Source organism: Chaetodon trifascialis, chromosome 16, assembly GCF_039877785.1.
Source record: "Chaetodon trifascialis isolate fChaTrf1 chromosome 16, fChaTrf1.hap1, whole genome shotgun sequence".
NCBI classification, from domain to species: Eukaryota; Metazoa; Chordata; class Actinopteri; order Chaetodontiformes; family Chaetodontidae; genus Chaetodon; species Chaetodon trifascialis.
In genome coordinates this window covers 12,964,061-12,989,895 of record NC_092071.1, presented here as the reverse complement: position 1 = coordinate 12,989,895, position 25,835 = coordinate 12,964,061, and the positions used below count along the sequence as shown (strand labels likewise).

Genomic DNA, 25,835 nt, shown 5'->3' with positions numbered 1-25,835 from the left:
CCTTTGGATCATTAATGAGCAACAGGTTCATGAAAAGAAAGTGTGTACGTGTGACTTTTCTCCTCTTTGTTAACATTTCACCTCGCTCTGCAACAGCCACGTTTTTCCCCCCCTGAAGGATTCTTACCCCCGCATGTTATCTTATTCACAACATCCTGATAATTGTTTTTTTTTTTTTTTTTGGTTTCCAAAATTTAACAGCATACTGTGCTGTATCTTGTGAATGCAAAGCAATTTGACAACCCACGAATGCTCCACAGGCACAGTCACAAAAACATAACGCAACACCCTTTTTTTCCCCCCTGCCAAAAAAACAATTACTGGACTGGGCTTGGACCTTTGTTTGAGTTTCTAACTCTGTCTAGACGCACTCAGACGTAGTAATGAATGCTGTTACAGCCTGTGTTTCATTTTCATCACTGTTTCCCTATGCTGCAGGATGACACAGGACCCCAAAACTGTCCAATAAATGACTAACCTTCACGTTCACAACACTTGGTTTGTGAACCTGACAACAACTAATAGGCAATCATTTACCTTTTTTCCCCCCTTTGTTTCAGACCAAGGGAAACCAGGTGTGAAAGCGATTTTAGAGCACAAAAGCTTTTTCCAGCTCAACATGAGGAATCCTAAGTCTATTATCACACACAGCTGATGGTTTTGTGATTCATCATGTTGCCAGAGCCTCACTAAAAGTGCAACACATCACCATGCAGATGGCCACAGCAAAACAGCTCCATACTCTGTGTTTATATGCAAGAGATGTTCGTACTGTGTACAACAGTCGTACAGCACATATCCAAATAAATTGGCTGCATATCTTGCAGTTTTCCACAGCTCCTCCATCATTAAAAGCAGCAGGTGAGTATGTTTGGACGTGTGTGTGTGTGTGTGCATGAAAGGTAATTACATTTGTACATTTAGGATGTGTTTATTGTATAGGCACACAGAGTGCATGCATAAGCAAATAGTCATGACGCTAAAGTCACTCACTCCAAGCCTATCATGTTTGCACATTTCACTTCATCCCTTTATTTCCCGTCTCTCTTCCCCCTCCTCCCCTGCCCTTTCCTCTCCCATCCTTTCTACTGGCCTCCTCCCCGTCCCTTCATCCGTCTACAGACAGTATGTATTGGTATAGAACCTTGGCAGGTGTTTGTTCATTCAAGTGACACAGTTTTATAATGAGAAAAGTGCAAATTTCAGAATATACATTCAGCTGCCTGTGTCTGGATATGACTTCTCTTTTCCTTGTCAACAAGCCATCTGGGGACTTGAGTGTCTGTGTGTGTGTGTGTGTGTGTGTGTGTGTGTGTGTGTGTGTGTGTGTGTGAGTGAGAGAGAGAGAAGCAAGAGAATGCAATGTTTATTGAATAGCTTAATGTATATTCTGCATCTCAGCCGTTCCTCAACCCCCATTACCTGTTATACCTTTCCAAGGCACACTGGCCTTTTAAAATGTAAAATGTGCCATACTCCATACAGTAATTGGCTTGTGGAGATTTTTCCTGTGACAGAAATGATTTTCTTTCATCAGTTTCTACCTGCCATGCTGAGTTCAGTGGGACACCTCCAGCAGCCCTACTTCATTAAGTGAGAAGCGGGTCAGTGAGGAGACAGCTCTTGCCTCTAAACCTTGTTGTATTTTGCATAGGGATACATTTTCTCCCTCCAGCTCAGGAGTAGAAGAGCAGGTGCCTTGGTTTGTGTGCAGTTTCATGTTCTTCTAGGGTGCCCGCTGCAACTCTCCTTCATCTACATCTTCACACTGCTTGTTTCTTGATAATGCAAAAAAAAAAAAATCTTGATTTTCAATTCTATTATAATATGTTATTAAAAGTTTCTTTTCCTCAACTCTGTGCTCCAGAACTTTCTCCCAGAAGAGAGAAAGAATAAGCCTGCTGCTAAGTGTGAGCTAATTATTCCCATTTGCCTCAGGTATTTTTCTCTACACCTCGCATATGATAAGTGGCTCTACTAATAATGGCAGTAATAACTGGATCTATTGCTTCATTTGACAGTGTCGTCTCTTTCTCACCTTAAACTGCTTTACAGCTGTACAGCAGAAGAAACAAAGCTGACATTTGCCCGACACCATTTTCTCTGATCCACAGGCAACACGCGCAGTCAGTGACAACTATACTCTGCTTCTAATTATTATACCTGTCTGCACCTCTAAATACGATGAAAACACAAGGAAGTCGAAAAAGCTTTCTTATCAAAAGCTGAACGTTGCGCTCAAGCGCAGACGCGTGAAAAGAGAGGTGACAAAGGAAGAAGATGCGAAATGTTCAAGGTCAAAGAAAAGTTTTCTTGTGTCTTCCAGAGGTGATAACCGAGTCTGAAAGCTCTCATAAAATGCCTCCTTAATTCCTCTCCTTTATCCCACCAAGGCCTACATTCCGTCTCCTTTCTCCTCTTTTTCCTCCTCTCATGTTTTATGGTCCTTGTCTTGGAGAGAGGGGACTTGTTAGGGATCTTTGGAGATTTACAGTCAAGTTTTTTCTATCAGAGAGAACACCGTACCAATCTTCAGACCGATATGAAAGGATGTTTCATAGAGGCACTCTTCGAGGAAAAAAAAAAAAAAAAAAAAAAGACAGCTGTCTCGAAAGTTTAACTTTCCTGCTAAGATTAAGTTTCGGGAGAAAGTTCTGCTATTTGTTAAAAAAAAGAAAAAAAAAACCTAGGCACTGTCAGGCATTTCTTATTTTGTTATTTACTTTGGAAAACTTTTAAAAGCCTATCCCCTAAATTGCTCAGGCACAGATACTCTGAATGCATCAAAGCTTTTATGGTTGCATACTGGGGAGGTGGGATGTTTGACATTCCACATGCACACACGTATATGTGCACTTACATACACACAACCACACAACCACAAGCTGCCAGCAAATTGATTCTGACAGATGAATATTTGACATCTGAGGGCCTGAATAGCTTCATACTGAGCAGCTCAGGGGCCTAAAAAGGAGCAGTTGGCCCTTAGCTGTTCACCCATAACGCTAATCTTAATGTTTAAACAGATTCAATCAATCTGCAGATGGCACAGCACAGGCAGAGATGTCCGCCATGGGTACAGTGGTAGTGGTAATTTTGCAAACAACATCAACACGTTGTTGTTGTTGTTACCGTAAAGGCTACATGTAGAGAAAGGGTGCTGTACAAATGCGGCAATACGACTGTGTGATAGCCACCGTTTCATGGTCAGTTTGTCTCTTCCCTGAAACCGCATGAGACAGAACCAATCTAACTGACCATAAAAGCGGCCTCAAATTTAGCATTTAATTGGCGACACTTTAAATATTAATCAAGCATTTTGTCAGAATGATGTCAAAGCCTGTATAACTACAATCCATATTCATTATGTCGGGATAATTTCATTGCCAAATTTCATTGGCAAAACATGGAGGTCAGTTCTTCTGTCCCTTGACCAAGGCTTAGTGGCTGCTCCTCAGGGATGGCTTTAATGCAGAGGACAAAATTCACCAAACTGCATGTGACAATGCAGAATCTTCTTCAAATTGTCTTTTCAGATGTAAGGCAAGAAAGGCTCAGTTGTGTGGAAGAATACGGGGGTAAATTCACTGAATCATGCATGAGGTCGTGTATTGTTTATGTGGATGAAATGTTAATTTGATGTAGCATTTGTGAAGGTAAAAGGCCCATGCTCAAAATATAAGGTAGCCACCTTTTGATTCCTTTAAAAAGGAGAATTTTACATCCGGTGGCATAAGAACCAGAAAGAAATCATTGTAGATATTGTAAATAAGGGCGAGCGTTGCCCTGAGTTACGTGTGCATGCTGTGTCCGTCTTACAATCTTTTCCTGATGTCAGAAAGTGAGTCAAAGTCAAAACTGAACAGAAATGCAATCAAGAACAAATGGCTCTTGAAATGTGACCTTGAAAAATGAACTACTCCACTACCGTGATGCAAGGGCTGTCTGTTTTATCCTGCAGAGCACCTACATTCTAGGACAACATGTGTGTTTCCGCTGCATTAGTCACATTTTGCCGTAATGCATTCAGGTCTACCAAATGTGTGCTGTATGAAGCTTATAAGGACAGGTAAACCAAGATCCTGGCACACTGTGGAAGGCAGGGGTGGACAGATAATTAAAGGAAAGAGAAAGGAATCGAGGGCATACTGTAAGTTGAAAATGAAAATACAGATGTGGGTGAGGAATTGGGATGAAAAAGGGTTAGCAAATTACAGCAACTGTGTTGAATAAATGATTTGAATGTCATACCTTAGCCAGTGCTCACACATGATGAGTCCACTTAATAGGCCTGCAAATTTTGCCTGGAAAGTAATTACACATAGGTTCTTTCTAGTATGGGAATAACGAATAAATTGTAATTATGCCTCAATGCAAAATTTCTCAATCCAAGAAATAAAGCCATTATCAAGTCCTGAATTACATGAAACCAAAAGAGCAATTTGTAAAATGATATTAACCTCTTTCGAATCTTATAAAAGAGAGAATCCCTCTTGCCCAGTGCTCATCTCTCTCTCTCGCTGTCGAAGCACAGCTTAACTCCCTCAGTGGTAAGTGATGGAAAGGACAAAATTGGCTACTTTCGGGACAATGACTTATTCGAAATTCAAACAACTCCTCGCAGCCATTGGAGCACCTTTGAGAGGAAGGAAGACAGGAGGAATCTCTTTCATCCGACTAAACTTAGAGGTGAGCCACCCAGCCCTGACATTGAACAACAGCTGTGAAAATGGCCACAACTCAAAGGACTGTAATGGAGACAGTTGCTGCGCTTGTCGTTGAAAAGCCAATACGTTTATGCTAATGCTCTGTGGCTGACTTTAATAGAGGATGTGGCACGCACTGAGATGAGACACATGCACATGCGGGCACATGTTGCAGGCACAGACAGCAATCTGTTGAATGAGATGCCAAATGTTACAGATTCAGCTGCCTGTATACAGAAGTCTGCGTTATTAATCTATTCTGCAAGATAAGATGCGGAAGATGTATCATTCCTACAGTATGTGTTGTCTTTTTAATAAGACTATGAATGGATGAACAAGTCACATATTCATAGAAATAATTAGAAAACTCATAAAGAGTTAAGTGATTTTTGCTCATTTTCTAGTTCAAATCTCTGCACAAGCGTCCAAGCTGTGTTTACAAATTCCAATGCAGAGCCTGCCAGTCACCTTAAAGAAAGTAGATTTTGCTCTCTTATAACTAATTGTGACGGTGCAAAATATGCAAAAAGTGAGCGAGTTGGGGTTTTCAGCAACCATGTGCTTGCCCTAATCCCCATCTACTGCTTCCCAACAGGCAGCGAGGAAAATTAATCTGAAACCTACTGTGCTCAAAGGCATTTGCAGCTGAGACATCTTTCCTTTCTCACACTGCCAGTGGCACTTTGGAAACACTCACCATCTCAGCGCTCCCATCAGCATGTGCATCTGAATTTGCCACATTCAGCAAGACAACTCCCAAAACACACACAAATACACACACGTACACAAACCCAAAACAGCAACGCAATTCTGAGGTTTCAGTAGTATCCCTTTGCTTTTCTGATAATAAGAGAGTCCTTGGCTGCTTTTTCATTTCCAATCTCCGGGCTCTGCACTGGAAATGCCATGAAATAGACCCCCAAGCCCGACCCCTGGTGTGATATGGAATAACCTGCAGAGAACATCAACTGTTGAATTTGATGTTCAATGCAGCTTTTTACTGCTGCTCCTTCCGAGAAAAGGCAGGGAAGTGCACATGTGAGTGGTTGAAAATTGAAATGCTTTGCAAATTCATGCGTTCATTTGGTGCATGCAAAACGGCATGCAAACACAGACACACGCATGCACACACAGACACACACAGTGCTTGAACACACAAATAAGGCAGCCCAGTGGGCAGAAGGATAATGGAGGAAGACTGTGTAAATCCCATATGTGCTTAATCCAGACACTTACAAGAGAGTGTGATTCATACTCTATTACACTCGACTAATACAGCTGAGAGACGCACAGGGCACAATCATTTCAGCAGGCATGAACCAACAAAATAACACCCATGAATCCTCTTTATGGGGACTTTGCTGAAGAGAGTGTGAAAGGTCAGGAATAAACGCTTTGTACTTATTAGCCATTAAAACATTGGTGGCTTTGTGTGTGTGAGTATTTGTCGGTGCATCTTTGCATATTGGTGTGTTTGCACTGCGGTGCCTGTAAATGTGTGCAAAGATAACAAGGGATCGCATCTGTTCAGTGAAGGAATTTCTCTGCAGGACTGCGCAGGTCTCCAGTATATAAACCGTTTATTATACAGAGCTTGGATTATTTTCTGCAGATCACATCCTTCTCAGGATATTTTCTCTCAGGAAGTGGGATGTGAGGCTGTTAAAAGTCCAATTTTACAAAACTTTCTCTCTTCACTTGATGTACTATGTATTAATGGTTTAATAAAGACTGAACATTGAAGTTACGGTAATTTTACCTTCACTTTAATGAATGAACCTGAAACTTAAAATGAACTTAAATTTGCAGGTTTGAGCTATTAGTTTGAGTAAACACATTTTAACAAGTGGACTTGCTCCCTTTTATAAAACATTAGTGAAATCCTTCCCATTGGGCATGCTGGAAAATCTCCACTCATTAGTTTCAGATCCTTTCAAGTGGAATCAGTATTGTTGGCCTGTCAGGGTCCATTATTGTGCCTGTTTGAAAATCTAATCTTCATCCTTGATGTTTTTGTGCTGAAAATGTTTCAGTGTGCTGCAGTATCATGTACCTTCATTTTGTTTTGTAACCAACTGCATCACAAATACACCAACAAATAGCTAATTGGTTGCAAAACAAGGTGAAGTCCATTGCCAATAACTGTTTGTGCAAAATGTGAACGTGAGTCTTTGAATACATGTGACCAATTTAACGTTCTCACACCATCAATTATACACAAGGCCATAATTTTGCACCATCCAAGGCTCAGGTGATTGCATTTGTTCTTTTAGCTGAAATTGAATTCATACCGTGCCGTATGTGCTGGAGGCAGTACTAGCTAAGTACCACAGGATTGCAGTGAAGGTCACTTTCACCGTGGGGTGAATGGTTGAGTGTGTGGGCCGTTTCTGATGTTCTGACTTGATTTGAACAACAAGAATTAAACTTTCAAGTTTAATATCTTTAATTCAGATAAAAGAAAGAAACATGGGGTGTAGTCAACCTGCTGCAAGGTTTACACTGATCATGTTTGCACTTGAGATCAATAGAAATCAATGACAGCAATCACCAAAGCTTCTGCAGCTGCCTACTGGAGCCTGCTCCTTCTACCCTCCAGCTCATCTCCAAATCCAACCAAATTACACCTCTGCTTATCTAATGCTACTTTCCAACTATCAAATAGACGCAATAAACAATTCTGACACAGAGGTAATATGGACTGCACACAAACAAACAAACGAACGAAAGAACACAAAAAACAGAAACACTGAAGCCCCCAAATTGTTCATGGCAGGAGATGCTCACCACTGGTTATCCTGTTCTAGGCAAAACAAGTCAGAAAGACTGGCCTTCAAGTGTTAGCAGAGGGGTTTCTGTGTGTGTGTGTGTCTCTGTGGGTGAGTGTGCAAGTATGTGTGTGTGTGTTTGTAAGGCTGAGGGATAAAGTAAAAAAACAATAATAGCCACCCTTCCCAGAGGAAGGGTTTTAAAGTGTGTATCATTTTCTGCGTGAAAAAAGAGCCCCGACAGGAAAACACAGACACATGAAATGTAGGACAGATGCTGTGACACAACAAAGACGGCAGCTTATTCAAGTGACAAACACACAGGAATAACGGAGGGGTTTTCAGGTTGCTCTCCAGCCTAAAAAAGAATAAAATAAAAATCCTGTTCTTGTGTATTTTGTGAATTTCTCAACTACCACAAAACTAACACGCTTTGTAAGACTGCATCTGTCGTGTGCCTGCTGCTGTCTGCCAGTCTCACACTCACCTTTCTTGTCCCCGAAAAAGAGGGTCTGCTGCGCTGGGTTTGACCACTGGAGGGAGGTGTTGTCATTATACTCCACACGGCAGGTCAGGTTCGCCGTCCCACCCTCTGTCACCGTCATATTCTGAACCAGAGGGTACTGACCGCTGATGCCTGCACCGGGACACATGAGAGAAACATGTTAGGAGATGAGGATGGATCGGGAGGGAGAAAGAAACGCAGACACAGTGAGACAGATGGCATGTTTTTTGCTTTGTTAATTAAATTTGCTTAATAGATTTAAATCCAGTAAAATGATGTTCATGTCGAATCAAAGCTACGAAGCTAAGATCATGTGATTTTTATCAACTAGGCTCATAAATATGTGCATAAAATAAAGAAAGCACTTTTCTGTCACTGGAGGAGCAAATCAGCTCCTCGCCACCCTACAGGACAAAGAGAGGAAATCTGGTTTATGTCTTTGAAAAAACCTTAACACCCTAATTAGAAAGCAAATGTTCAGGCACGATGGCCAGTCACTACTGTGTGCTAAATTGGACCCTAACATGGAACACACAGGGGGCATTTAGCCTGCGGTACCAGCCCTGAAACCTCAGCTACACAGGGAAGACCAATTAAAAACCATTCTCCGTGGACTTGCGTGCCTGTGTGGATGGAGGTGTGTGTAACGCCTGCATCCAATGAGAGAAACAGAAAGATAAACAGAGCTGTAGAGTTGTGTGTGGCCGAGCAGAGCTGCTTTTCAGCACCATGGACAGGTCGCTTTCAAAACCGGTTCGTCAACAGCTGCCAGCCAGTTTTCAGAACTCTGGACAGCTCACATTGTTGTGCGTGCGTGTGTGTGTGTGCATGCTTTACTGTGTGTGTGCTTCAGTGCGTATATGTGTGTGAGAAAGGCTGTAAGCAAGTAAATAATAATAACCATAAATCTATTCCTGTCCCCATCCCCAGAGGACAGGTTTTAAAGACTGTGTGAATAAAGGCTTAGGTAAGAAAGATTATTTATCCCCAGCTAACTCTCCCGTCTTAAACCACCATCCCCCCCAGGAAAGGATCATAAAACTGTAAAAATAAAACAAAACATATGAAAGGAAAGAAATAAATAAAGCGCAGAAATGAGGAGTTCTTGCATCCAAAATCTGCGCGATTCTGTCCAAATATCTTTCCATTCAAACGCCTTCGAAGGTGTTCGATCACGTTTAGCAGGCAATTTCCTTACTTCAGTTAATGACTACGTAAGATAAACAAACCCTCTGATAGCGCTTGTCTGCAGGGTCAGCAGGTGAGGCAAACCCCATCACTGACAGACCTGTGGTGGAGGACGCATCGAGAGGAGAGAGGATGTGGTGAAGGAAGGGAGGAGAGGCAGAGGTAAGTCAAGGAGCATGGGTCATTTCCAGTGTTGATTAAGGCCTCCCGAGGTTAATCATGCATGTGAGAGATAGAGAGGGAAGAGGAGGGAAACGGAGGAAAAATGGATCTGAGCTATGGGAGGCTAGGAATATGTTTTATTCATGAAAGTTTTGCATGAGGCATGATCTGCCAACGATTTACCGTTCTCCTGCGCCTGCCCTCGCTCTCTTTATTACTTCCTCTCTTTAAATCACTTACTTTTTCTCATTTTTCTCACTCACGCAGTTGGGCGACATGCAGCCCGGTGTGATACATTTTATTTCTTTTGTGCTAGCCACAAAGGGAAGTTAAACGTCATGCCGAATGGTGGCAATGATGATTTTTGAGTGAGGTGCACAATATGACAATATGAGTGTATAATTTTTGTTCATTACCGCTGCGGATGTGTCACCTCAAAATGTCACTGAAGATGGAGACACTCTGGGGATGTGCTCGATTGTTGTATTGTCAACTAGGTACTCTTGCCTGAAAATATAATCTGTCTGTTTGTTCTCCAAATGATCTGCTTTAAAAAAAAAATGAAAAAAAGAGAGAAAACATGAGATTTGTTGTGGCAAAGTGCTTAACATGCCCTGTGGTAACATGGGTACATCCAAAATGATTTATCTATCCAGATTGTCATTGAAGACGATGAAACGAGAGCACATTATGATATAATAGTGTTTCAATCATACTCTACGAAACAGATATGTGGAAAGATACATAATACATATATTGTAGATATGTTGTATGATGTAAACAGCACTCAATGCTCGACACACTACAGGTGTCACACATGAGACCCTGCATCCATCAGGACAGAGGCTAAGCTATTAAAAATATCAAAGTCTCTTTTTGTCTTTCCCTTTTCTCCTCTCCAGTGGTACCCGTGCCTACACCTAGTAACAATAGACCAGGGATCCCTCTGCCTAAGCTCCGCGTCAGTGTCTGGTGCTCGACAGTCCGGTGGGACTGAAAGGGCCAAAGGGGCCACAATGATGGTTATATTAGAACAGTGCAGCGCTCTGTGCGCCTAATTGGCCGGTGGAGTAGGTTCTCCCGTCCTCCCCTCTGGCCACCCAGACCTGATTTTAATGTATCTCCTGAGGGAAGGAGGCAGCTGTTCTCTCCTGATTTCCATGTCTAAATTTAGGTCCTTCCCTCACTTCAACTCCATCGCTTTCTCCTACTTTCAGTTTCGTGCTCTGTCTTTTCCAGTTCACATCCATTCCACTCAATTCCCTTCTCTCTCTCTCCGTCTCTCCCGCCTCTCTCCCTCTCTGTGTGTGTGTCGCGTCTCCTCCTCTGGTTGATCCCTGAAGGGTGGCATTTCCACTTTCTTAGTCTCTCATTTTCATATTCTCTCTGTCTCCCGGTGCTCCCCGGTCTTTCAAATTTATCTTGATCCTACCTTCTTTCTTGTGCTCAATTGTGCTCTATCTCTCATGGAGAGAAGGTCAGTTTAATTGCCCTCCACTTTGACTGACATGCCAAGGCTAAGCCAGGTCAACAACATCCTCATCTGCATGCCATTATGTTGTACTGACATAATGAAATTAGCTTTGCTTTATTTAGCTAGAGTTGGATAATATATATGTCACCATAAATGGCATGTACTATAGAGCAATGCAAGACTTGACTCATTTGGGATGGTGACTTTAGAGCTGCCTTTAAACAAATAGCAATCATAATTTCCTCTACAGATAATAAACCAGAGCTCATTCTCACACTTTACTCTCCACACAGCTGTCTCCCTCGATGAGTTGAATCTTAACTTTAATGGGACCACTCAACACCCTCCCTCCACCCGTGTATTCACTGGCTAACAATCAAACCTGGCTGCAGAGCTCCCCCACAATCATTTGGACTTTTGCCTCCCACCATGCAAAGAACCACATCCAGTGTTTCTGAAAAGACCAAACTATTACTTATCCCAAAAGCATATGCCTGTGCGGTCAGTAGAGATATTCACGGGGCACGAAGGCACATTCAGACACACAGTACCTGTTGCCAGAGCAAACTACCGGACAAATAATAATGATAAGAGTATCCTGGATGCTTCCTGTCTGCTCTCCGACATGACCTTTCAAGCAAGAGCAGCTGAGTCTAATAACCTTTCTTATTTAGGCATTCAAGAAGCAGAGAAAAAGAGAGAGATGCAGGCAGACAGACGGACAGCCTGGAGCTACTGACCTTTATACCAGGACTGGAGCTCAACTGAGCTGTAGAGCCATGATGTATGGCTGGGAATACAGGATTACAAAATGGATAGAGGCAGTCCACACAGTTTTGATTTGCTGATTCACCTTTTAAGCCAGTCAAATGTGCCTTATAAATGCAGACTTGGGATTTCATCGCTGTATAATTGAAATTCAAAGGAAACGCCTTGCTTTTCACCGAGCCAATATTTCTATCAGTATTGGTTATTTCTGAGGTCAAGGAAGACGGCGATGGCGCTACAATGAAGCATGAAACAGAGTCAACAGTGGGTAGCCCCAATCATTAGCACACTCGTAATGTCATTGCAACTATGGTAAGCAGAGAAGGTCAAAGTTGAACCAAACATTTGGTACAGTATGCAAACTGTGATTGATATTTCTAAATATCAGTTTGGGTTACAATCTCCTTGTTTATCTTAAATCTAAAACTTACATTATTCATTATTCTATGAACACATGCCGTCGTCGATTGTAATAATCATCTGTTAGAAATGTGCATTTGTAAACCACACAGAGTATCGGAGCCTTTGCACAGCGCTGTTTTACATACTCGCTGACACTGAGACGAAATGCATCCCACTCAGAAAATCATGAATGAGATGTGGAAGATTACACAGGACATGACAGTTTTGCTATGACCAGTTAGTGTCTGTAAGGTTACACAGGTGGCTACACAGCTGGATACACAAGGTTCTCAGACAGAGTGATTCTCAGAGTGTCGGGCAGCAGGGTGGCCGAGTGATTGGAGGGACCAACACAAGGTCAAGAGTTTGATCATCCCAAGAGCTGGTGTGAATTCATCAAGCAGCCAGGTATCATGTCACAGCAAGAAAACTGGATCGTCACTGGTTTAAAATACAAATGTACTGCAACTTCCCGGCAGGGATTTTCTTTTTTCTGGGCAAGAACCAATTTTAGTTGATGATATGAAACACAAAATTTTGTTAGTAACTTCCTGGAACAGAAGATATGGAGAAGTGCATCATCGCTGCCTGCCCTCGCTCTAGGACTCATCCTCCCACTGTGACAGTTTTCACACATACACCTTCCTTTTTCTTAGGAACATGTCATATATCTGTCGTCTGCAAGTCAGAATATTTTGTACCGATGGAATAAAAAAAAAAAAAAAAATTAAAAGCAATGTAACTTAAATTAACATTGGCAAGTAAATTCACATTGCGACTCAATTTATCTTTTAGATATTTGAGATGTTAACTTCATGGGTATAACATCTGAATATCACTTTGTAATATGGGTCCCGGTGTCGCTATCTTCTTTTCATTTTTGGCCCTAAAAGTATCGACTGTGTGCCTCTGCAGGAATTATTTTCCTGGAGTACAACGCACACACGTGGTGGATAAATGTCTGTGTAACATATTCAGTTCATAGACGCCATGCTGAATCAGTACTACTGTGAAATTAATTTTTTAAAGTTTAGTGACTTATAATGAACTCTATGAGTTAAAAATAATTATATAAATCACATTATTATTATGCAAATAGCATCCTCTATTTTTCTGCTTTGTACTGTTTGCATTTCTGACTGAATTGTATGTTAATTTCCACGTGCACGTGTGTGTTTGTGTGTGCACATTTCCAATCTAAACTTTCGCTTTTGACAATGATAAGATTCCTGCTGTGAGCAAATTGAATGCAACCCCTGCAGAGGGTGGAGCTACCTTTGTATTCAGTGCTGGCATACAACCACCTCAGGACAGACATTTCTGATCTGGAGATATGAAATTAATTATCCGGCACCAGAGAGAGGCTGGCCATGGCAGTGTTGTCATCATTTACATACAGTAATTAGACTGGGCAGCTGTTGGTGCTGCCATCACTAACTTGACGTCCAACTCAACCCCTGGAGCCAGATCAACAAAATATCACCTACTTCTCCGCGGTGCTTGTAGGTGTTGTTTAAGCGTGGCATGGAGCGACAGTTCTGTAGGAATTATGAGCCGTCAGAGGCGAGAGGGACGTCTTTTTGATGGGAGGGGGCGATGTTTCCAGCAGCATCTGGGGTGTGAAAGGCGTTAACTTACATTGTCAAGGTAGTGACAAAACATCCAGGAAGAATTTCTCCTACGGTAGCACCTTCTCGTCAGCACAAAGCGCTACAAGGAACAAACACGCCAGAGCACACAGGAGTTTTTCCTTCTCTTTCATTGCTGACGAAAAACTGAACTTTTGTGCAATAGGAACAGATCCTATACATCATCGTTTATAAAAGCCCACACACTGCTTTGAAATTGGAGACCAGACACCAGTATCATTCGCCCAGCATTCCTGCCCTTGATTAAGCCACATCAATTTAAAGGGCAGAGATATAAACCTCTGCCCAATCTCTGTGTGTAAGCTGCCTGAGTTCAGGCTCGCTCAGTCCAGAATGGCCGGAGATCTCAGTATCCTTTCTGAGCCAAGGGCAGACATCTCATGGTTTTATGATAGAGGTAAACCTGGCCTTCATAAATACTTCATACACTGCTTTCTTCCAGCTGGCAAAGGCGAGCAGAAGAAGCTGAGAGCAAAGGCGAGTTAGGTAAGGACAGAAGTACATGTTTTGACAGACAAGGAGAGGACTGAGTAAACAAGTGCGGCGAGCGCAAAAAGGACGGAACAATGTCTTAAATGCTTGTTCCTAGCCAAAGGACCTGTTTCTCACATGGCTGCATCATCTGAGATGTTCAGCCGACATGTGAGAAACAGGCTTTTAAATTATGCCCTGATTATTATGCACAAAATGTGAGCAGGTATAAGTGTGATTCTCCATATGCTTGCTTCTTTGTACATAATCACTTGTGTATATGCTGGAAGTGGCTGAAAGTAAGCAGTGCAATATACACTAAATAGTATTTTCAGTTCATCCTTCTGAGAATTTGCGAAATCCCAGTGTCATCTCCTCTATCTTCAGCTCTACAAGGACAAAGAAGGCAAAGCTTTGGTTATGTACATCATATCTAGCCTCAAATATTTCCACTTTAAGTATAAGGCCAAGCAATGGCAAACCAATATTAGCAGTCATCCACACACTTGCTGGCTTAGTAGGTTGTATAAATTAAATGTCATAAAAGCATAAGGGCAGGGAAGTCAGATTTATTGTGCGCTATTGAAATTCACAAATTTTCTCAAACTGATGCGGAGGAGAAACGTGCTTGGCTTCGTCTTATCACAGGAAGCAATTCATTTCTTATGTTTTCAGACGGGGTGAAAGCAGGATGATCGCAGACTGGGGTGGCATTCTTGAGGGAAATCAGACTAATCATTGCTGCCACCAAACTCCCAAATTCCCCAAATCAACATGCCACAGTGTGATTTTCTAATGTGTGGTGATGTGTTGACAGATACTGTTCATTTAAGAGTGATCTGGGGAAATGCTTCTTGCCCCTGGAGGGGAGCTCGGCAAGATTCAGTGAACAAAAAGTGATGGTTTTAAAAAACAGCTCCTCTGATTTGGCTTGCGTGTCAGACTTACTTTGCTGCAAAGCTCTTTTACCACATCTCGCAGTCAAGGCCCACAGCGGCACGGGTGACACTGAAGATCTCGTTGAGGAGCTAAAGCTCGGACTGGTCTGACCCGGCATGAGAGCATAAATTGAGCAAATCTCTTAATATCACTATCTTCAGTGTGCACCCATAAACACCCATGAGTCCTTCTTATAACTACTATAATCATCACATTGCTGATAGATAGATAGATAGATAGATAGATAGATAGATAGATAGATAGATAGATAGATAGATAGATAGATAGATAGATAGATAGATAGATAGATAGATAGATAGATAGATAGATAGATAGACAAAATCCATTAATGTTAACTGCACAATATACTGTTAAATATATTTAACACTGCAAACGCTCAGCATGTCCAATCTATTTGGTTCTTATATTCCTGTGGCGGTAAGGGGTTGTCTTTTTTAATCTGAGGGTGGGGGACTTTGAAAACCCCTTACTTGCAGTATTATTTTTAACTACAGATTCAAATTCAGAGCACTTTCTACGACATGTTAAAGGTACCTAGAAATCATGTGTTCTGTGCATACACTCACATGCACGCACGCACACACACACACACACACACACACACACACACACACACACACACACACACACACACACACACACACACACACACACACACACGCTTTACAAGTGCCATACATCTATGCTGAGTTTAACGAGGTTCTTTCTTGTGCTCATTTACCGGGCAGTGACGCCACTATGTTGTCACATTTTCTTAAAACAACCCTGATTTAATCTTCCACCAGTAAAAAAGAAAGAAAGAAAGTGTGTGTGGAGACAGGAAAATTAATCCCTGGTGCTGTATGCAGTAATTGGCTGCACTATATACACATTTACAAATTAATATATGCAAAAGGAGCCCTTAACCAGTCACTCAGTCCTTCAGTCATGTACATATTTCTCACTGACACACACACACAAGGCGGCGAACTGGTGCTTTGAGGTGCCCTGAGCCTTTATCTGCCCACTGATCAGCATGAATCTTATCTGGCTTGTTATGTTTTCCAACCAATAGCCTCATTATAACGGCGAGAGAGGCAGGAGGCAGACATGTGCTTGACTCTGATCTACACATCCTCTGTTCCCCTATTAAGAGTGCAATGGATTTTCTATACTGTCACAGTAAGATAGAAAAGGATGACAGCCAGGTGACGGTGGCCTTAAAAGACAGGAGGGGGTCAACAGTGAATGAGACAGTCAAGCACATGCAGCTGGATGTTGGCTTTGGAGAGAGATGGTTTAAATTAATTTCGCATTCAGGCGCAGCAGGAAAAAGAGGAAGCCCCACACAGAGCGGTGTGGAGAGGAAACACGATGTTGATGCTGTTATTACTATTGCTCCAGCTGACGATGACGAGGAGGAGAAGGGAAGGAGAGACAAGGGTTTTGGCATAAGCAATAATCGATCACTCCACAAGAAGTTTAGGTGTTGCCCCCAACAGGCAAACTTTTGAAATCGCTTCAAGCAGTTGAATTACACTGTGGTTGATTTAGTGGTGTTTGTTTGTACAAAGGCAACAGTTTCATCACAGCAGACTGCTGCGATTATTAGACAGAAGGCCAGCTTTGCACCAAAAATGTCCTTTTTTAAATAGGGGTCCCCTGGGAAAGATGCACCACATGGAAAAGTGGTGGAGAGTGCTCATGAACGGCAAACAATGGAAGAGAGTGCGGTGCGTCTTCCCAGGGGAACACTTTGGACTCAACTGGATGAGCATGTGCAGAAAGAGTATAGATTTTTGAAAGCAGAAAGTAATTGGAAAACGCATTTACACAACTTTTTTTTTTTAATCTGTGGAAAAGATTAGCTTTTTTTCTGACTAGATGGCCACTTGAGTCTGATCAAGGTGTTTACAGGAGGAGTTCTTACCTTGATTGGCTCTTATTCAGATTATTTGTGAAAATATTAAGTCTGCAAGCCAGCACACTCACTTTTTGGCTCATGTGTTTTCATACTGCTCTACATTTTGGTCAAGTTCAGCTCAGATTATTTAAGGAAAACACATTATAACACACACACAGAAGAGCTTCATCATTTCCTCCTGCAACTAAACAGCTGCATTTCACCAATAAATGTAGCTTGATTTGTACAAATGCCAGGTTTGTTAGGTTTGCCTCTCTGAACTGATGTCTGTCCTTTCATTTGACTTATTATTACGTCTCCGCTCAGGATGTGACCTGCGCTGCTATAATCATTAGCCAAAGATGGTAAGTAAACAGAATGAGATTACAGACGTGGTTGACTAAATTCTTCTTTTTGAGAGGCATATTTACTGAAGCACACAGCTGAATAAAATCAGGTTATCTCCTCTCAAATAAGCACTCTGCCTCTCCTCTCTGACTCTCTCTGATCTATAATCTGCTCTCACTGCCATCCTGCAGACACAGGGAATGATGGAGAAGATTTTGATCACTGCAATTTACTGCCACCTTTCCAGAGTCTGGCAATGGCAAAGGGCAATATGACACAATTAAATCCTCGATTATGAATCTGATGACCTCGGACCGTCCTCTTCAGTGTTTATGAGCTTGAATAATTTACTGTCAAATATGAAAAACACATATCAATGAATATTGACACTAAGATGAGCTTTGTGTGGTCGTGGTGCATCCGTTTTTAATGCCACAAAACCTGATCCCAGTCATGTTTCCCACTGATTTGGTCGTGCTGAGTAAACAATGCGTGTACTTTTGTGCTAAAATACACTAAAAAATCCCATTACAACTAAACAGCGTATTTTGAAGACTGAAATGAAATTTGAAATTGCTGTTTGACAAAAAAAAAAGAAGAAAAAGCTCCCTGGCACTTTAAAACCTCCCTTGCATCAAAAGATTACAATATGACTGTTTGGGTACGAAGCAACGGCAGCAAAACAAATAAATAAAAGCAAAGAAACTGAAACATCAGACAGTGTTTTTATTTAGAATAGAAAAGTCAAATTCAGCTTCACTGTACTGATGTTAATTTTGTCGGACTGAGTGAGAGGCACAGCAGGGAAACACAGGCACAACTCACCTCGAACTTTGCCTTTTGAAGCCATCACTGAAGTCCCCAAGTAGAGAAGAGGGGTTCGAAGGGCAGCGAGAGAGGGAAAAGCCAGAAAAGAGAGAGGAAAAAAAAGAACAAAGACAGAGCAACTGATTAGATAACTGCTGGAAGAACAGCGTGTCTGTATCTGTCGCGTATGTATGCAGAAACAGCATTGTCTTTATCTCGGATGTCAATCATGAGTGCTGAAATCGTTCAACCCTGAAAGAGAATGTCCTGATTTAGCTCATCAGCAAATTGAGACCTTACAGTGTGGCACCTTTTAATTAGTCGCGTCGCATCATCTGGATCACGCAAGGAAGCTTGTTGCTTTCTAATGAGCTTGCAAGACCCATAAGGATATGGGCATGCCGTAGACATTACGTTGTTGATTAGTGAATGCTGTGCTTCATTTGATTTCTAGTGGAAATTACAGACTTTATGAACATTTTACAGTTCATTATCTTGTTTTTCGCTCGTGCCTATGTGGCTCCAGTTGCGTGCAGACATACAGGAAGCAATGATTTGTCTGGGTGTGTGTGTGTGTGTGTGTGCTCAGGACAGTCATGCATGCACACACAGGTGTGCCGTATTAGGTTGTGACTGACAGCACTGTAATCAGCGAGGAGAAGCACAAACAGAGAACACGCCATGATAGGGGAGGGTTCAACGAACAGCTCGGTGAAAACCATATAGGCTGATATACAGCCATGTATGAAAACAAAGGGAACCACCACACAGAGGACCTAACCAACAACGAGAGCGTGACCTCTGAGACATCCTGCTGGTGAAAACACAGAAGAGAGCCAAATAAACAACATATATTGTCTATTAGTGCGCGCGCGCATGTGTCTGTGTGTTTGCGCGTGTATCCCGAGGGAATGACTCTTACGCTTCACACACACTGCTTTGCCAAATTGATGGATCTATTGGAATGCCTCCAGTGAGCCTGAAAACCTGTACAGCTCTAAGAGACAGCGCCTGAAAAAGAATGAGAGGGGAAGAACAAAGAGAATATAACCGCAGGTACCGCAGGAGTCTGCAGGTTATAAAAAAATATTGCGCTTTCGTTTCAATTTCGGATTAATAAATCACTCTCCCTGTACACAACAAATAAAATATAGAATTTCCCATTTTGGCTGGTCGACATACTGTCAGTGGGTTTAAATTCATTGAGAGCTCGTGATACAAGCCAGCTGCTGAACAATCCGACCACTCTTTTCGACTCTCACATGCCTATTGTTTTGTTTATATTTGAGTGTCCCATCAAATGCTGATAGCCAATTTCCAGCGGCTGATGGAGGTGATTATGTTTTGTTAGCACTCTTTCACAGCTCGCCAAGGTGCAAGATAGATAGAGGACGTGGGAAGGTGGAGGAGAGGAACAGAAAATTTCCTGTCATTTATTTTTTTTATTTTTTTACTTTTTTAGGTGAATTTTCAAACTTCATTTGCACATATTTTCAGTCTTCAGCATCTCATGTAAGTGATGGATTCTTGTGAGCACAAAGCTGCAGTATTCCTGCACACACCTGCACACACACGCACACCACCGGGGAAAATTTCGCACCTTGCCGGTGTGTCACTGGTCAAGAGAGAGGGGAACCAATGGAGAAACAGTGTAGCGAATGTCACATGCTTTCTACATGAGACTGATGGCTGTGTGAAATATTCCCTCAGCAAAGTCTGACCTCGCTCTACTCCTGCCTTTCATCCCTTCTGTCAAGGTATGAGTTCCCCGTCACAACTCTGGCTCTGTGATCTCTCCCAGTCAATACCAAGGAAAAAAAAAAAAAAAAAAAAGACAGATCCCAGAGACGGAAGATGAAAAAAAAAAAAATTTTTTTTACAGCTATTCACTCGTAACAACAGCTGAATAGATAGTGAGAGAATGACAGAACACAAGCAGCAAAGAAAAGAGAAAAATGGTGGTAGTCTTATTCACTACACTCTCTGCACTTGTATCTCCGAGTATTACAGTTACCAGGCAACCAACACAACAGTTCGGTAAGTCCTGGCAAGCTGAAATTGAATAAAACACTTTTCATTCCACTCTCTCATTCCCCCATTTTACCATGCCATGAGCAGAGTATTCCCAATCGATTACACAATGGCCACCTCTCGCACGTGCTCCATACTCCTGATTGGACAGAATGCACTGAAGATGCCACAGAAACTGGCACCTGCAGGGGCACCAAATTTGACTCTCCTTCAGTACAGTTTGTTATTTTAGCCCAAACCCTGCTCACCTGGGATTTCTTCTTTACCGCTGTCTCCTGTCCAGCTCATTTTAAAAAACAGAAAGTTACAAGAAGGACTACAGTAGACAGCATTGCAAGTATGACAGAAATTATTTCCACAATTCTTCTATCATGAGCAAGCAATGTTCTCTTTTGGAAAATGGTATTCAAGGCAATAATTTACAGTATTCTTTAATTCATGTTTAGCTCTATTGGTTGATGGTTAAGTTGATAGTAGTAAAGTTCAAAGTGACAAAATGCAGCTAATTGAAGAAATACGATGAATCTGCATCACAATCCATGCTCTCGTGTGGGTACCAGTGATCCTCTCTCAAACTAAGGTTTGGCTATGGAAATGTAAATGCATACATATCATGCAACTAATTAGACTCTTACTCACATCCAAATATGAAACTCTAATAGTTTTGGTCTGCCCCCTAGTTTTTTGTTACATGTAGAGGAATAGTTGTGATTTCAACGTGAAGATGCGTGGAAACCAATTTTCCGCAGTATTTACCTTAACGAGGCATAAAGCTATGGGTATTGTGCGTGTGTGCGTGTGCATCTCTGTGTACGTGTGTGTGTGCAAGTTTGAGAGAAGGAAAGGTGAGTGACTGCATGGTGGCGGAGCAGAAAAGCTCAGCGTTGTAAGCAGGTTGTTCTCCATCTCTGTAACTGTCAGCGGGAAGCCGTCATAAATAAACTGTGTGATAGTTCATACAGACACCGCCTACTGTGACACACACACGTGCGCGCACATACACACACACACACACACAGACAGCAGTGATCATAGTATTCCTTTAGGGTATAAGTCTCCTGGGAGGACATGTGTTCAATTGCAACAACATCCTTCCTGTTTTCCTCTTCTTTCCCTTCTCTGTCGTTCTCCTGCTTGTGCTCATTCAGGAGTTTGTCTCAATGCTTTTTCATATTCACTCTACCTCCTTCTTAACCCTTTCCTTACCTCCCCTTCTGTATTTCCTTCCCCCTCGGGCAACCATTTTCACAGTGGCAGATATATTCAGAGTCTGACACACAGTGAAAAGCCTATGGAGATCGATGTGTGCAGCGTGGCTCTCCGTGCTGTCACATGGCATGATGGAGAGTTTAGCTTATCTTTCGTACAGCAGCAGCTGTTTTGCCATATGTTTGATGTACTCCAGGCCCTTGGAATCCACCCAATATTCCACCGGTGAGCAGATTGCTGTAAAACCTTATCACACTCTTTGTCACCTTATGACTTGGCCGTCCACGGAGCCATCGATCCACGCTTGCACAAAAAAGTGCGGAAAATATACATTTCGACATATTCATAGCAAGCCCTGCACACATTTGTGACAATTTGGATTTCAAGGGAATCATCAGCATAGAAATAACACAAGCAAATGTATTTAAATCTTATTTGATTCTGCAGCAAATGTATTTAAACCTTATTTGATTTAGCGCAGCTTTTGCTAAGGGCTGCAATTCATCTCAGGGTAATAAAAGAGATGGTAAACAGTGTTAATAGATGGAATCAAGCTTACTTAACGTAGCTTATTGCCACCATACTGCCTGCTTTATTAGATCTGTCTACCTCGTCCTTGTTTTCTCACATTACAGGGAGACACACATCTGTTTGTTTTGTCATTAATCTTGCATATTTGATTTCCACTCCTTAACGCAATTACACGTACACGCCCTGTCCATGCCAGAATCATCTGCTCATAAGCCTAACACCCATAAAACGCACAGGGAGATGCACACGGACGTGGATGCGCAAAGACACACACACACTTCATAACATTTGTTTCATCCCCTCTAAAGATGGTCTACAGCACTGTTTATGGTTTCAGAGTGAACGCCTTCCAGATTTTTTTTTCCATGATGAAAATAACCAAATCTGGTGAGTCACCACCACCAGACCATGTGTGAATGACACCAGGCAGTCTGGAGCCCAGAGCCTCTTTTTAGTTTTCTCTTTTCTGTGAACAACACAGTGATCAACTGTTGCATGTACAGTACAGTTTGTACATCAGTAGTGATTAAAAATATAGCCTAATACTGTTAGCACCATGTCAGCATTGTAACACAGTAGCCTTGCTTAAAAATTTTTTATTGAAGAATATTTAATGGAAATGTGAGACTATGGGATGTTTGAGAATATTGAAGGAAACACAAGATTTCTTTTACCTCTTTCTAACACCTGTGTTGGATTATGGTGACTATGTGGGCATCATCTGGAGGCAATATGTGAAGATAACGACTCAAGGGACTCACAGTTTATTGCTGATCGTCAATGGCTTGCAGCTAAGAACACAGCCAACACATACAGGAACCGCACCTGATGGATTTCCACCACCTTGGGCCTTGTTTTTATGTTGGCGTAGCTAGATCAAGTGAAGCTGACCAAGCAAAATGGCAGCTTATTTGCAGGTAATGTATTTTTTCTGTCTGCGCCTTTGGTAATTCAGTAGCTCCTCGTGACATGATTTGAATCATGATGGGAATGGATTTCACGGAGGTGTGAGTACAAGTAAGCAGCACAGTATTGGTGTCCCATAATCGCTTAATTAGGCTTAATTACTGGCTTTTGTGGGGTTTTTCTTCTGGCTTTAGTTGGCGAATGTGCATTAATGAACAGACAAAGAGCCAAAAGTCATGAAATATTTCTTTGCTGCCACATCTGCTCTGTGCCCTCTGGCAATCAAGGACTCCTCCTGATTATAGCAAGTTTATATTGAAGTCAGTGCAACACCATATGCCATATCATACAGCAGAAGGGTTGGGAGGCATGTGGGCAGTTACACATATAGAAGCCTTTTCTCCTTTACTCCTCTTACTTTCCTTCTTTGCTCTCTGATCACAGTTTTTATATGCAGTATATGCGTCTGACCTTAGTCAGTGTAATGACATCTATTATCTCACGCTTCTTTGAATAAAGACTGCCAATTAAAAAAAAGCATTCCACCTGATGTTTCTAATGTAAGCACACAGCTGCATAATTGAGACAGGAAGGCAGTATTAATTATCTTCACTAGGCATCTGAGTGATAATGGTTTTCTAATATTTCAATGTCTCTGAAGCAGAAGTGATGGAAGCGGAATTAGTGCCCACTTAGCAAAGAGGATTAATAAGTTGAGCTAACTGAAAAGTTGAACTACTGATGTAGCGTTAAGTGCATTGTTGCAATGGTTATTTGCAATCTAGCATATGGTAACCAAGCATGAGTATTGATTTAGAGTGGTGATAAAAGTGTTGGCCAAAAGTCATCTGTGATACAGATTTTGTATTAACATCAGCCACACAATTAAGTTTGTTCTGTGACAAGACAGATGTTCTTATTCATTTGGAAACCAATACTAATTTACAGTAAACTTTAGCAAAGAAAATTGTAATAATAATAATAACGATAAGAAGAAAAAACATGTGGACTTTGTATTAGTGACAAAATCTGAATTCACCTCAAATCCTTACATTAGTCTGGGCTCTGGTTCCCAAGCTGAGTCTTCTGTTCTAAAAAAAAAAAGTGCACTTGCTCCAGTCGTAACACATTCCACAGATAGTATATAAGGAGTGGGCTCAGTGACAGTGGCCTAGTGGTTTTAATGTCAAGACATTTTAGTTTACAGCTCCTTTGTCACTTGACTTCATAGCTGTTCTATAAGAAAGGTCACAGCATGCACAGCTACACAAACACACATGTACACTCACTGCAACTACACGTATTCTTGGACACACAGCCGACACGCTGCACATAGCAAGACATGTAATTCTACCAAATGCATACCTCACTGGTTTTAGCCACAGAATGCACACCCAGGCTGCCATATATCACGCCGTCCCACATTCCTGCTAGACCTCATCAGAAACAAGTGACACTGTGCAGTATGTACTGCACAGAATCCTGTCCCCATGGTTAGAGTAGTTTCATACATCATGTTAATTAACTGGGACTCTGCTAGACAAATGGTGAATCTGGAAGTCAGCTTTTATCTGGATGAAGTGCATTTCTCAGATATTAAACATCAAAGATTTGACATCTCAGATGGTGAAAAAAAGAGGTTTTCTTAAATATTTAACCCCAAAAGTGCAGCTTGCTTTTAAAGCTATCAGCTTTGAAGCACGGCTAAAACCACAAGCTGTATTTTGCGCACTGTGTCAGTAATACCTGTGATGCCAGTTAATAATGAGTAATCATTATAGCTGTGACTTTGAAACTCACTGAAGGATCTATGAGTTTCTCCCTTCTAACAGATACAGGAATCGCCTCAAAAGCCAAAGCTCTGTCTGTGTGATGTGATATTCAGTAGTTATAGTGTGCACACACGTGGACAAGGGAAGAAGGGGTGTTGAGGGGGCTGCAGCACCTCTTAAAACCAGACATTTTAAAAACCATCAATTGATAAAAAGATGGGATATAGACTTGCAGCTAAATCTCAACGTGACATAAAAACTTCGATTATGGTGTTTATGTGGTTTATCCATGTATAACGACACTGCAGACTGCAGTACCGATGAGAAACAAGCAGATAGATCTGCGTTATATACGCTTGTCTCCTCTATGAAACGCCTGTATCCTCACTGCGCTGCATCATTACAGACTATGATGAACTGGTCATGGGTCACATCTCCAGCTCACAGCCAGGCGCTGTCTCTCCCTCTCCATCTCCTTGCAGGTATCATGCATTAGTTCTATGCTGTTGACTGTGCGCTCGCTGTGGCTGCTTTGACATACAATTGGCGTTTGTTTGCCGTCTGCTGTTTGTCTGTAAAATGTTCTCAAATTGCTGTTAATAACTATCAGATATGTGTTATTGTGGTCATTCAAAAAAACATGAATATCCTGCAGCGTTTAGTAAGATGCCATTGTATAGGATAGACTAACCTTGTCTCAGCACCCCCAACTGTGAGTGACTTCCAGCGTCCCTGCCCACACAGTAACAAAGGGCATCTACCTCACTCGCATTTAAAATCACAGTCCACACGTTAAGTGCTTATAAAGCAATTATTCTTGTGACTGAAAGTAACAATTGGATTGTTGTGACTGTGTTCTGTCGCCAGAAAGGTACATGTTCTGCTACAGCTGCCTCTGTCTACTGGCAGGTATATCAGCAGCAGCAGCCATCTTTATTAGGCGGCAGAGACCTTCGAGAAAAACGCAGAACCAATGGCTTGTCTCACGTTACAAGCACAAGCCTGACAAACAACCAACCCTTTCCCACACAGAATAGCTAAAAAGGAGAGTCAACATGAAATATGACCCTTGGGACTATTTAGAATTCAGCATTTTTGCATAAGAGTCTAGACTTATCAGCTAAAATGTATTATTTGACTTTTCTATTTGGTTCTTGATGAATTCTTGATGAGTATGTTCTTGTCTAAAAACTGACAAGACAGGAACGGCAAACACATCTCATTAATCCTCCAAAGACGCCCTCTAGACTGTAACTATGGCAGCGCCTTATCACAGGAATCTTCAATCCACTCTTA

General features: G+C 41.8%; 1 protein-coding gene across 4 annotated transcripts in view; it reads right to left on the bottom strand.

The window, feature by feature from the left end:
* cadm2a (cell adhesion molecule 2a) overlaps positions 1–25,835 on the bottom strand; it is a 201,570-nt gene that overhangs the window by 46,003 nt on the left and 129,732 nt on the right. For 2 of the 4 annotated variants that reach the window (XM_070983711.1, XM_070983713.1), the window contains exons 2-3: positions 18,109–18,135; positions 7,962–8,111 (exon numbers count right to left, since the gene is read on the bottom strand). In XM_070983711.1, coding sequence (XP_070839812.1) covers positions 7,962–8,111; positions 18,109–18,135 — 177 coding nt within the window. The remainder of the gene's footprint in view (positions 1–7,961; positions 8,112–18,108; positions 18,136–25,835) is intronic. The other 2 variants (XM_070983712.1, XM_070983714.1) reach the window with 1 other exon arrangement.